Source organism: Olea europaea, chromosome 11, assembly GCF_002742605.1.
Source record: "Olea europaea var. sylvestris chromosome 11, O_europaea_v1, whole genome shotgun sequence".
Lineage (NCBI taxonomy): Eukaryota > Viridiplantae > Streptophyta > Magnoliopsida > Lamiales > Oleaceae > Olea > Olea europaea.
Genome location: NC_036247.1, coordinates 34366136 through 34380356, shown reverse-complemented (window position 1 = coordinate 34380356; position 14221 = coordinate 34366136). Strand labels below are relative to the sequence as shown.

At 38.5% G+C, this 14221-nt stretch overlaps 1 protein-coding gene and 1 non-coding gene across 2 annotated transcripts; one reads left to right on the top strand and one right to left on the bottom strand.

The window, feature by feature from the left end:
* Positions 1-26: 26 nt before the first annotated feature.
* LOC111404774 (ATP-dependent Clp protease proteolytic subunit-like) lies at positions 27-1452 on the bottom strand. Its single transcript, XM_023033534.1, has 4 exons — positions 1265-1452; positions 862-879; positions 703-717; positions 27-270 (listed from the first exon to the last, which is right to left on the bottom strand). The coding sequence occupies exons 1-4, from the start codon at positions 1450-1452 to the stop codon at positions 27-29; spliced, it is 465 nt and encodes a 154-aa protein (XP_022889302.1).
* A 2513-nt stretch (positions 1453-3965) lies between these two features.
* TRNAM-CAU lies at positions 3966-4039 on the top strand. Its single transcript has one exon. It is a non-coding gene; the product is annotated as a tRNA-Met (tRNA).
* The last annotated feature ends 10182 nt before the right edge of the window (positions 4040-14221 follow it).

Sequence of the window (14221 nt, the reverse complement as noted above, 5' to 3'; positions counted from 1 at the left end):
CAAATAATAATATTAAAAAAAAAACCTCATTGGCGCCAAGCGTGAGGGAATGCTAGACGTTTGGTAATTTCTCCTCCAACCAAGATAAAAGATCCCGTTGATGCGGCTAATACCATGCATATTGTATGGATATCTGGTTGTACAAATTGCATAGTATCGTAAATAGCTACTCCAGGTATTACCCAGCCGCCAGGAGAGTTTATAAACAAATACAGATCTTTGGTATCATCCTCGATACTGAGATATACCATAAGGCCAAGAAGTTGACAACTGTTCATGGCCAAAATAAGGCTTAGCTGATCGTATTACTACAGAATCAACTTGAACAAATATAACTTGACTCGATTTTAGGTGTGGTGCATTTTTGGCTATACATTCATTTTCAGAAATAAACTGTCCAAGACTAATTATTGTAGATATTTCTTGACAATAATTATGATGGAGAAAATACCAATTCAAATTGAATGGATTCAAAATAATGTTACAGCCTGGCTCGGAGTTATAAATTTTCTCATTTTCATCCATTAAATAATATTTAATTACTTGAAAAGTCTGTTTTAAATTGTCAAGTTGCAAATAGTTATTTACCAAGATCTAATTATGAGTTATTAAATGGTAAAATGAATAAAAATGTATGGAATTCTGCGAAAATTCGTATTCGATAAAAGTCGTATGTACGGCTTGGAGGGAGATCTTTCATACCTTTCTAGATCCACCCTAGAATATGGGGTAAAAAAGCCAAGGGATCAAATGGTATAGTTCATTTGTTGGTATCTTCGAGGATTAAAAACATGATTCTTGTTTTCCAATTGGCTGTTTTTGCATTAATTGCTACTTCATCAATCTTATTAATTTTTGTACCCGTTGTATTTGCTTCTCCTGATGGTTGGTCAAGTAATAAAAATGTTGTATTTTCAGGTACATCATTATGGATTGGGTTAGTCTTTCAGGTGGGTATCCTTAATTCTCTCATCTCTGGAACCTATTCATCCTAGATCCAAAATCGAAATGACCCTCCCAAAAAAAAAATTCTCGGTTATGAGACACATTGCAATTTAATATAAGTCCCCAAAATAAAATGAAAAAGAAGAATCTACTTCAACTAATATACCCTTAGGCACGGCCATACATAACTTAAAGAACCTATCGCTGTCTCGGCTGTGCTACTGAAAGCTCTGGGGAAGTCGAAATAGAAGAGCACTCATCTTGGGGTGAGCTTACTACTTAGATGCTTTCAGTAGTTATCCGCTCCGCACTTGGCTACCCAGCATTTATCTTGGGCACAATAACTGGTACACCAGAGGTGTGCGTCCTTCCCAGTCCTCTCCTACTAGGGAAAGGTCCTCTCAATGCCCTAATGCCCACACCAGATATGGACCGAACTGGCTCACGACGTTCTGAACCTAACTCACGTACTGCTTTAATGGGCGAACAATCCAACCCTTGGAACATACTACAACCCTAGGTGGCGAAGAGCCGACATCAAGGTGCCAAACCTTCCGATCGATGTGAGCTCTTAGGGAAGATCAGCCTGTTATCCTTAAAGTAACTTTTATCTGTTGAGTGATGGCCCTTCTACTCGGTACCATCGGATCACTAAGGCCAACTTTCATCCCTACTCGACGGGTGGGTCTTGCAGTCAAACTCCCTTCTGCCTTTGTACTCAAGGACCAATCTCCGTCCAGCCCGAGGAAACCTTTGCACGCCTCCGTTACCTTTTGGGAGGCCTACGCCCCATAGAAACTGTCTACCTGAGACTGTTCCTTAGCCCGTAGGTCTTGACACAATGTTCTGCTAATGCAGGTTACGGATTCGATCAAGAGGAAGAAACTTATAATATTGTAGCCGTTCATGGTTATTTTGGCCGATTAATCTTCCAATATGCAAGTTTCAACAACTCTCGTTCGTTATACTTCTTCCTAGCTGCTTGGCCTATAGTAGGTATCTAGTTCACTACTTTAGGTATCAACACTATGGCTTTCAACCTAAATGGTCTCTTCTCGAGAAACAAGTGGACTATTTCTTTGCAAAATTGTGCTCAATTTCATATGTGGCAATTTCGCCAAGATCTCTTCCTTAGTTGGGAGAAGAATCCGCATGAATCGGATTTTTTAAGGAACGTATCGAGCGAGAATTTGATCAATTTCGAGAGCTCAGATCGAATCGGTATTTCTCTATTTGATTATATACATAAGACATAAGACGAAATTCATTTTATTTGCCTAATTTCACGAAAGGAAGAATTCCAGCTACAGACTTACTAAAGCTACTACACATCCTAGAATTAGGGAAAGGCGTCTAGACGCAGGCATAAAAGACTATCTGAATTTTCCTAAAGTAGCAAAAGACATTTCTCTGCCCCTACGGGGATGAAGCGGTAGAAGTTTTGAGAATTCAAGAGAAGGTCAAAACGAGACGAGCCGTTTATCATTACGATATGTGTCAAGTAGAAGTGCAGTAATGTATGCAGCTGAGGTATCCTAACAGACCGGTAGACTTGAACCTCGTTCCTCCATGATCTGATCAATTCGATCAGGCATTCACCATCTATTTTCATTGTTTGTGAGTTCGTAGGTGCCTTTAAGTTGAGTATAGCGAAGCCTGATGAAGATCAAGAAGCAATTTTCCCAGAAAGGGTAGAGCCCTAGTTACCCGACGCTTACCTAGCCAACGCTTAGATTCGGCTCTACCCAAAATTTTCTGGTTCGCCCCAACATTCCCCACTTGTTCGACGATTGCTGAGCAGTTTTTGGATATCAAACGGACCTTCCCAGACGGTAATTTTAATGTGGTCGATTTTTCCTCTTTTGCACAATATTGATCGTGACCTTGATACGGAGCTGGAACTGCTAACTAAGATGAATGCGCTAACTATAGATATGATGCCAAAAATAGACCGATTTTATAGCACCCTTCAATTCGAATTAGCAAAAGCAAACGGGCGATGTGTACAAGGCCCGAAAATGAATTCATCGCTGTATGGCTGACCGGCGATTACTAGTGATTCCGGCCTCATGCAAGTGAGTTGCAGCCTGTAATCCGAACTGAGGATAGGTTGTTGGGGTTAGCTCACCCTCACGGGATCGCGACCCTTTGTCCCGGCCATTGTAGCAGATTTGTGATACTTCGCTCGATTCAGGGAAACTACAGGATATAGAAAAAATATACCCACCCTAAAGATCCTTAGGACTAATTGTGGATCCAAAACAATAATAGAAACATTTGAGTCTTCAATTTGGATGTAGTCTTAGATTTTGTATTTCAAATCTTGTATATCTGGAGAAGTATGTATTTAGCCAAAATACATGCAATAGAATCTTTGTATTCGAACGGGCTATTAGCTCAGTGGTAGAGCGCGCCCCTGATAATTGCATCGTTATGCCTGGTTGTAGTCAGTTCAATTCTTATTGATGACACCGAAGGGAAGGCGTTAATTTCATACGTATGTTGTATGCAATTCAATGCATTTTCTAATCCATTAACAGAGAAAAAAATAGAAAGTTTTAGCTAAAATAAAATGCTACTTTCTTACGTATGCAGTCATCGAGTACTCTAAGTCATTGCGGAGAATGCAAAGATCACTATCAGTAGTATATGCCTTTCTTGGGAAAAGACCTAGAATTCTAACCTTGTGTTGGGTCCTACGGGCCAAGGGACAGTCTCAGGTAGATAGTTTCTATGGAGCGTAGGCCTCCCAAAAGGTAACGAAGGCGCACAAAGGTTTCCTACGGGCCAAGGGATAGTCTCAGGTAGACAGTTTCTATGGAGCGTAGGCCTCCCAAAAGGTAACGGAGCCCCACAAAGGTTTCCTCGGGCTGGATGCGCCCATAATTTTTGTAGGTTGAGAAATTACTATGAGAAAATATGCTAAAGTAGTCAAAATGAATGAACACATTTAATAAAAAAAAATTCTTAAGGTACATTCAATTCTCGTTTGTCTATTACTTTTCACTTCTTCTCTTCAGTGCGGGGTAGAGCAGTTTGGTAGCTCGCAAGGCTCATAACCTTGAGGTCACGGGTTCAAATCCTGTCTCCGCAATATCTTTTTTTATCAAAAGGGGGTTTGGCTCTGTTAACAAGTAATTAATTACCCCCCAAAAAAGGGGGGTGGTAGGAAAGGAAAAAAAGAAGGGATAGACTCGCGACACTATCACGGCCAACTATCTCAAGGGAATGTGAACATGTAGGAATAATAAGGCCTATTTTTTATTTTATTTTTTACCTTCGTAAGTAAAGGGCTCGCTTTGATCATTAAGAGTAGGTAACCTATTTCATGTCTTTGTTTCTATCTCATCGTATCACATTCTGTTCTGCGAGATTTGAAAATCATCGTCAATACCTCAGTGTAGGTCTGAGATAATCCTTTGTTCAATAGCCCTAGGGCTATTTACAACTAGTCTATTAAGAATTCTCAAATATACTAGCACTGCATCTTTGATGTAGTCATCCATTCTCCTAAGAGTTCACAATTACCACGAGCAAACATATTAATGACGAGGAAGACATTTTTGTTATGCTACTAATACCCTAGGTTTTCGGGGCATTAGATTCTCACCAATGTTTGCACTACTCAAGTCGACATTCTCACTTTCGCTTCGTCTACCACTGCTCACGCGAGGGCTTCCTTCTAAAGCAGAATGCTCCCTCAACAACAGTCGGACAAGTGGGAAATGTTGGGATGAACCAAAAAAATTGGTTAGAGCCGGATCTAAGAAGGAAAGAGAGGGATGGGGTTTCTCTCGCTTTTGGCATAGCGGGCCCCCAGTGGGAGGCTCGCACGACGGGCTATTAGCTCAGTGGTAGAGCACGCCCCTGATAATTGCATCGTTGTGCCTGGTTTGTGAGGGCTCTTGACCACATGGATAGTTCAATGTGCTCATCGGCGCTACACAGAGGAATGGAGTAAATTGCGAAAAACCGAACAATTATACAATATTTGCCTTATGTAACACGATGGGATTATTTATATTCACAGAAGCAATAACCATAAATGGAGGCAATATTCAAGTACCTAAAAGGGCGGATATTTTGAAAAAATTCCACTGATTACCCGTAGCCAGGAATAGAATAATTGAGAGAAAGATATTGTGATGATAAAAAAAAAATGAGTAGGAGAACAAGACACAAATTGTCCAGTTATCATTATAAAGAAAACCAATTGTTGGTTATTAAGGAATACAAAAAAAATGATAAAAAAAATGTCGATTGACAAAAAAGAAATAATTTACAAGATATGATCTATCTGCATCTAAAGTATCAATTCAAATTCGACTCATATTCCCCAAAAAGTGGATCTCGCTCTAATAGCTCCGAATAAATTAAATACATGCATTAAGATATGAAGGCTTCTTATTCCACAACAGTAAAAGCACTTTTTCACTCTTTCATATGCTAGGGGATTTCACTTGGAAAAGAAAATGTTCCACACTAATCGATAGGGCCTCATTGTTAAGTGCTACAAGATCTCGTGCATTGGAACTCATGGTTATGGACACGGATCGAAGTTTAAAAATACATTGATTGACTTAAACTTCTTATTTACAGATGTACAAACTGGAATTGGAAATATAATACCCATTTTCACTGCATATCGTACCTATTTTCCGTTTGTTGTAGAAGTTGTCGGACAATGTGGGTGAAACCGGCATTGGAGCAATAAAACATCGGCTCGTGACTCACAAATGGCAGATCGGGGATATGAGAACCGTGTATTTTGTCGCCGTTGATGGTTTCTCCGACGAAGATGGGAATATGGAAGACGTCGTGTCTCCAGTATGTAGGGTGCAGTCAGGGTTTCTTGTGATTTGGGGGGAAACTTCTATAAGGGGGAAGGGGCTCACGTGAATGATGGATTGGTTTCAAATGATATATCAGATTGTTTTCCCATTTTTTTAATTTCCACGTCACCCTGTCAACAAACGGTCAAATTTTCCTGTCACCATAGCGGAATCGAACTTTACATCCTGTATCACAATATAATCGCTCCACATCCAATCAAGATCCCTTTCATCTCCTCCTCACCACCGATTCGGTCACCTCCACGGCTGCATCAAACACGTAGAATACACACACAATATATTATGGGTAGAAATAACATAAAAAAGTTGAACAAAGCGAAATGTCGCAGATCACAGGGCTCTGCTTCTTCTTCTAAAGGAGCCCTCTTTGTAGACGGTGGAGTTTTTTCTATTAGGGAGGAAGTGGAATAACGATGAAAATGGGAAGCAGAACTCGGGTTCGAAACCCGAGTTGGGATTGGGTCCTAGCAGGGAGTCTAGCAAGAGTAGAGGAAATGCAATTGGTTACGTGTACACGAAGGTATACCTTTGTATATATTTTTTTGTGAAGATGATACTAATGTAGAATTTTCTGTGTGCAAGGATAAAGTCGGTTAATGGTAGAGATTTTTAGCTGAGATGTTTGTTTTTGGGATTACTATGAGATTCTTCTGAAGTACATTTGATTTGCTTACACTAGAAATCCATTATGTCTGTTTTAGATTTATGCTAAAAGTGACTTCGTTGCTCTTTTTGTTGACAAACAAAACACATACAAGTAAAATGTGAATTTTCTAGTAAAATGTAATTTTATAGTTTGGTGTTGCAACGAGGATGAAACAATGAAGGATGATATTATTTACTGTTTATATTTTAGAAAAAAATGAAAACTCAACTTGTAATATTGTTATAAAGTGAACGATGTTCGTTGCTAACTTTGTGTACATAAATGTTTCTAATTATCGAAAATTGTTTTCTGTGTTACTATTTTTTTTGTTGTTCCCCGCTTCACTCGATGTAGATAAAATTCTTAATGGATCTATGTAAATTGCTAGTTTTTGACTATTAGTACTTGTTTGGGTGTTTCATTATAAGTTACTTAAATTATAATGTGATAGAAATGGGTGGTGGATAAGTGGATAATAATTGTGAATCATACAAAATATATGGTTAAAATTAAAATACGACGTTGACAAAGTTATAAGGAGATTATAATGAAAGGAAAACAAACACTTAAAATGTTGGACCATTGGTAATTCTCTTTTATGGTCAGGAAAATGCATTTACCGATGGGGTGAAAATAGAGAGAACAATTTCAACAGGTCAAATTCTATAGTTTTGATTGATTCTGAGAAGACCCCAATTGATGCTTGTTTGGATGGAGGACCAGTTAATGAACCCCCACCCGTTGAATATATATATGACTATACTGCGAACTTTACATTGGATGATACCTCACACACAGGATTGGATTTCTATCTGGGACGAATACAGGGTCCAATGTCAGCTAGAGCAGATCGTTGGCCGTAGGACGGACTATTGACCATTGACATTTATTCATATTTAATTAAATAATATTAAAAATTCTTCAACTTTAATGTAAATGCACCAAAACCTAAAAATTATACATGCACTAGTGCGCGCACACAACAATTCTCCTATTTCCTTGCTAAAAGTTTCTTATTTATCAAAGAAACATATAATTAGCATAGAGCTTTAACCTCAATATATAGTTCACATTAATTTTAACTTCACATAATCACAATTTTTAGTTGGCTAACTAATCTTGGAAAGCAGGTCATAAGATTTCTATTAAACCAGTTTTCTTGAATGTTCTAGTCATATAGAACTTGAATCTACATCAATATCTCGTGATTACTATCTACGTATTTGGTTCTCAACTATAATTATATTTTTTTCATGAAATTGTAATTTCTACTAATCAAGTATATAAAAGATTATAGACAGAAATTAAAACAAAAACGAAAGAAATTCCAAAAAATCTCACTGAATTTGTTCCCACAAGCCTGCTTATTCCCACAAAAAAAGCTAGGTATCAAAAAGACAAGGCCCATCATTTCCAGTACTCATGACTTTACAAGCTTTACAACATTCACCAGAATAGGGTTTTGCTTTCTCTTTTACGATTTGGGGATTGGATTTGGGAATTTCTCTCTTTCACCCCTGTTGCCCGCTGCCTTTGTAAAATGTGGTTTCAAGCTTTCAACAATCAGCAGACAACAGCATGGTTTGGGGCTTTGGGACAATTCCAATTATTAATGAAAATTGGGCATTTGGGCTTATCAAAATTGGGCCAAAAATTACCTTAATCAATCATGCTTCAGCTGCTCGACCCAAACAAACAAAAAGAAGAAGAAGCAAAGGATCGTCTTCGTTGTCTGTCATCTTCGTCTTCTCTTCTGCCGGCTCTACAAGTTCGCCATTTGCTACCCGATGGTTCTCAAGACTCCGGTGGAGCTAGCACGCATGGCTGTACCCCCTCATCAGGTGCTGGCTCTGGGCCTGGTTTCTATGATGAAGTGGAAGCAACTGGTGGTATTGGATCATCGTCCAAAACGGTGGAGAAAGAAGGTTCTATTTTTTACTCAGTTTCCTATGAGGAGGTCGAGATGGATGCTGATGTCAATTTTATTCATAGTGTAAGCACCGAAATGGATGAGGAATTCCTAGCGCAGTTGCCAAGTCTAGAGGAAAATATTGGCTTTCTGGTAATTGGAGGTAGGAAAATATATACTAAGGATATCCTAATTATATAAAACAGCAAAAAAAAAAAAAAAAAAGGATCGGACACTTGTCGCAAGTATGTATCGTCCTCTGCTACTTTTCTATTTCCTTTTTAGTTGAAAACAATGTGTTGGGCCCATTTCAAGCTTTTTTCTCCATTTTTTCAGTAATCTACCAATCATGTGCTATTCCTCTAGTACTCTTCTTCTTCTTCCTCCTCCTTACATTTCTTCTTTTTCTTTCTTTTGTTTCCAAATCCAAAAATTAAATTGAGTTGCGGATTAAATTGTATAGGCTTGATCGGTTGGTTTATGTAAGTTATTTATTTATTATTATTATTATTATTATTATTATTTTGAATCGATGAAATTTTGAAGAATTTAATTTAGGTGAATTTGAATACGATAGAGAAAGAAGTACATATATGTGGTGGGAGAAAACTCTGCACAACGCGGAGATACCAACCGTCCTAAGTGGAGATTAGAATCTGACATTGAAAACAAAAAAATACAGTGGAATACAATGGAAAAAAGAAACATAAGAAATTTCATTGAATTACTACTTGATGAAACTAAATTTTGTATATAATTCTTAAAATCGTTTTTTTTGTGTTTAGTTCTTTGTATTATGGATTCTGTCGACGGTAGCCAATGTAAGATTTATCTGGAACAAAATAATCTCGAAATTCATGACGTCGAGAGCTATACGCCCAAGTACGAGAGTTGTGAAAAAACGTCGACTGGAAATGCAGACAAGAGCGGTAAGATCTTGAGATATACGAATACAAAGAAAAGGTATTTCTACTGAATTTAATCTTTTGCCTTCTTATATTTCTTCAATTTTAAACTTTCTTATATTTGTCTTGTTTAGATGATCTCGTGTGTGTTTGTCAATATGAAGGATCTAGGAGTGTTCATGAAGAAACAGAAAGAGGTAAGCTATACTTTCACTTTATTTTTACATGTTAAAATATATATACATGAATGATCTCCTGGGCACTAGTGCTTAGTTTATGTTAAGTATCGGTGATATAACAGGCCATTTAATTGGTGAATAAGTTAATGGTAGGTCTCATGTATTTAATGATTCATCAATTAAATGATGTACTATGTCTATTCACCCATTAAAGAATAATACTATTTGCAGTCGCTCATTACAGCAGTCGCCCTATGTGGCATATACATGGCAGGTTGTTATTTGATGCATTAATGAATAAAAAAACTACTACATTAATGTATCAAATAATCACCTGCCATGTGTATACCACGTAGGGCGGCTGTCACAGTGAGCGACTACGAATAATATTACTCCTCATTAAATAGCGTGTCATGTCACCGGTGCTTAATATAAGCTAAGTACCGGTGTTTAGGAGATCATTCATGTATATATATTTTAACACAAAAAAAGAAAAATCGATTTCTCCAGTCAAGCTTACTCCAGTGCGTAATTGAGGGCTTAGGGAATATAATTTTTTTTAAATTCTTTTTCATTTTACGAATTAATATATATTTAATTGTTTTACTAGGAATTTATTTGTACTTTCTGAAAAAGTTATGGGACTATACATGTAATTTTTTCCTTATTTTTTGTTATTTTACCGCTTTCTTTTGTTTTTGTTTATTTTATGAGAATGAAAAATATGTCAAATGAGCCCCCGTCATAAAGAGAAACTTTGGTAAAATTTATTATGGAATAGTATTTTTTGGGAGATTGTGTGGTTAAAAAAGAAGAAATTTTTTTTTGATTTATATAAAATATTATTTTATTAAACAATATGTGATTGGAAAAAAGAAAAACGTATTAAAATTTTAAAGAGACTCAAACAAGGGAAAGATTTGTTACATTTTGTAAAGGTTGATAACCAAAAATACAAATTTGCTTTAATTTTTTACTTCTATTTTTGAGTTTGGTTTAGCTATAAAAGTTTATTAAAATTTAAGCTAAAATCAATAATTAATTTAACCACGCATTCAATAGAATTCAAAACTTTCAATTACACATTTTATCATTTATCAAAATCTATTAGTAAAAAAGTACTGTAGTTTTCATCTAAACGAAAAAGGGTCCTCATATTTAGCCCCCGTTTGACCCCCATTACATCTCATCAAATTAAATTAAATTTTTTTCTCTTCTATTTTTAGTCACACAATTTTTAATAAAATAATATTACACGCCAATCGAAATTTTTTCAGTCTTTTACAATCATTCATTAAAAAAAAAAAAAAACCAATTCCCTTGATTATAATCAAAATTAATGAGTGCCAAATCGGCACTTTAGCGTGTGTAAACGAAGTCGTTTCCTTCTGTTTCGCGCGGGTTAAGTCGCTAACAATTAAAAAGGGTCAGACGATTGTGTAAGGGACGAAACCTCTTGAGACAAAGTCCCAAAAAGGGGTGTTCTTTTATTGGCGATGAACTTTACAATTGGGAATGAAAAACAACGTGCCTCCAAGGGGCGCAAGCACACGAGTTACAGAAAGAAAGATGTTTAAGTCTAAAAGCTAAGGAAATGAAAATTAAATATTCTCTGTTCTAGAGTTTTGGATTCGGTCTTTTGCTTCTGCGTCCTTTCTCCCTTTTATACCTCGTAGACGATCTCTTTGTGATTAACTACCCTAAAAACTGCTTGATCGTCCTATAACTACCCACTTTCTTTGTAGTGGCCATTTTGTCATGAAACTGCTTTTTAACTGCTGCCATTATCTTTCATCGTTCAACTGCTTTCGATTGAATTCCTTGAGTCGTGGAACGTGATAAGGCTACTTTAACTACTGCCTTGATAACTGCATTCCTTGATAACCACGATGCGTTATATTTGTTGATACCTTGGGCGACTTGAAGGTTTGGGCGAGAGTAGAATAACAGCTCTGAGCGACCGTATGACACTCCATTCGTTCAGATTCTGGGCGACTTGCAAACTTGGGCGATGGCGTTACCGCATTCTTGGGTCCCTTATTTGGGCCTTCACCTTGATTCGTTCGATTGGACTTCGTTCTTTGGGCTATCCGATTTGGGGATCCTTCAATTGGGCTTTACTCCTTGGGCTGTTCGATTTGGGCTGAATTTTTATGGGTCAACAATTACCCCCCAATATGGCAGAATTAATAATAATTATTGAATTTTGCCATATTCACTTCATGTTTCCAGCGACGTTCGAAGTTCCCAAGAATTTCAATCATTGTTTCCTTCTATAACTTGAAGAAGTGCGTCATTTTGCAAACCCTTATAAACCCCAAACACATCATTTTACTGCTACCAAACCACACCTCATATTTTCTGCATCTCTTTCACGATTCACTGTTCATCTTTTGCTTCCTTGTTACGTAACCCTGAAAAACTTTGTTCATTCTCCAATGGCTGCTTCACAATCTCAAGCTAGCGATTCCTTTAGTTTTGATGACTTTCAGAAACTTCTGAGTCGCCCATACATAACCCCAAGTTTTCTCGCGCCTGCCGACGTTGGACGTAATGAGTTTTACTTGGGTCCTTTCTTCAACAATGTGGAGGCAGTTGAACAGGCGGCGGTGGGTCAGCTGTTTCCTTGCACTCATGGCCCTCTTTTTCTAAACTCTCTGCCACCGGGGCCACTTCGCGAAAGAGGTATTCGCACTTGGCCTAAATCTGATGTAGCTTTTCGTAGGTGGCATGCTCGCCTTGTGGGTCATGGTCCTACTAAGGCACTTTTTGATAGCGCTAGGATTTTTGATTTGTTAGAAGTCTCTATTCGCCCCCCTACTTTTGATTCAGCGCTCTTTCCGATTGCTTTGAGTTTTTGGTCCTCTGAGTACAACACCTTTATTTTTCCTCTTGGCCCCATGTCTATTACGTTAAGGAATGTTGGGGCCCTGGTGAATTTACCACCTTTGGGCGATACCATTTTCCCAGGTATCTTAGTTTCTGGTGGCACCCCACTGTTCGGTAAAAACTACACCGATTCTTATTCAAGCCTGTAGACCCTCCATAATCATTCGAGCGCTGAGCCTACCCATGCTGAGCGAGTGGCCTTTCTTTTAGTTTGGCTTTGTAAATATGTTTTGTGTGTGCCAAGTATAAAGCCTTCTCTGAGTTATATACCTATAGCGCACGAATTGGCGCGTGACAGGCCTTTGAATTTATGTTCTTTGTTTTTGGCTGCCCTTTATAGAGGTATGGCTTTTCTTCAGGCTCAATTGAAGAATGGTGCATCTCCCACTGGCAGTGGACCTCTTTGGTTCACTCAATTGTGGTTGAAATCTTATTTTCCATCGCTTGGTGCTCCATCCATTTCTCGTCCTTCTGCTAGCTGTTACAGGCTAGCTATGGAGCCCTTAACTCCTGTAAATATGTCCAGAAGGGACATTTTTTCATTCTTTTATTCTTTAGATTCAATTTCTTCCTTCTTTCCTTTTCCTCCTTTTTTGACTCCAAACTATGTACATCCCCCTTCCACTATAGATAGCGTGAGCACCTCTCTGCTCATTTGGATCCAGTTTTTAACTGGGAGGGAGCTTTTCCATGATATCTTAACTGGGACCAATGCCAAAGCGGGGGTAGAAATTTATGCTCCCCAATTTTTTGCCCGTCAGCTTGGTTTTGGCCAAACTTGGCCTGTTCCTCTTTGCTATTCGAAGAGCTTAATTGACCGTTTTCATACCATTAATAAGGCGGAAGCAGAGGCTATAAACGTTCGCAACCTCCATTTATCAAGCCACTTTTCATTAGCCTCTTTTAATTCTTGTCATACTACTCACCCTCTTTTTGAACAACTTTGGCCATCAGTGAAGCGCAGATTATTTGTGACTGAGGCCAATCGTGCCTTTCATTCATTAGACCAACCGAGCATTTCTTCTCCTCCTCCTGTTTTGGTCACTCCTTTGTCTATTCGAAGCCCCTCTCCTTCTCGTCGTACCAAACAACCTGCTCGTCCATCTTCTTCCCTCCCCGTCAGGCCTACTACGGCCAAGAGTGCTTCAAGCCGCAAACGGCCAGCCTCAGCATCTCCCATTCTGGAGGATGATGTTGATGATGATGATGCCCCTCTTATCGTCAGGAGAAAGGTAATTAAATCGATCCATTTACAAGTATGCTTTTCCACATTTGATACTGTTCTGTGTACTGATGATCTTTTGGACTTTTCAGAAAAGTTCAGCCTCCCTTCAAAGGCTTCAGCATCGACAACTCCTGCTCCATCATCCTCTGCTGAGGCTACTTCATCCAAACCGGTTGGTGATGGGACCATGCTTAAAGATACATCTTCAGTCCCAGAGTCTTCATCACAACCCATGGATGAGCCACCTTCTTCCCAAGGTGTCAACCCCCCAATCATCGAAGCAGAAGGTAATTCAGTTTTTGATGTCTTACCTTTGCTCGTGCTATTGGTTTCTAATTTGTTGCTCTTGAATTTTGCAGATACTCCTATGAGTCCGCCCGTTGTGGCAACGTCGTCTCGCTCGGACAAGGGGAAGTCCTCACGAATGGATGAGTCGTTGGTGGCAAGCTTGGCCGAGGGCGCGCCATCTTCTACGATTGTCGACGAGGTGGTTTTTCTTTTTGCTTCATTTCTATCATTTCTATTTCCACCTTGTTCATTGTAGTGAGGATTTTTAATATTGGCAACCTTCTTTGCAGGATGCTGACAGGATTGTGCGTTCTATCCAGGATTTGTTTGCTTCTTGGGGGCAGATCCAAATGCCTCGCCCTGCTCCATCTGATTGTCCTGC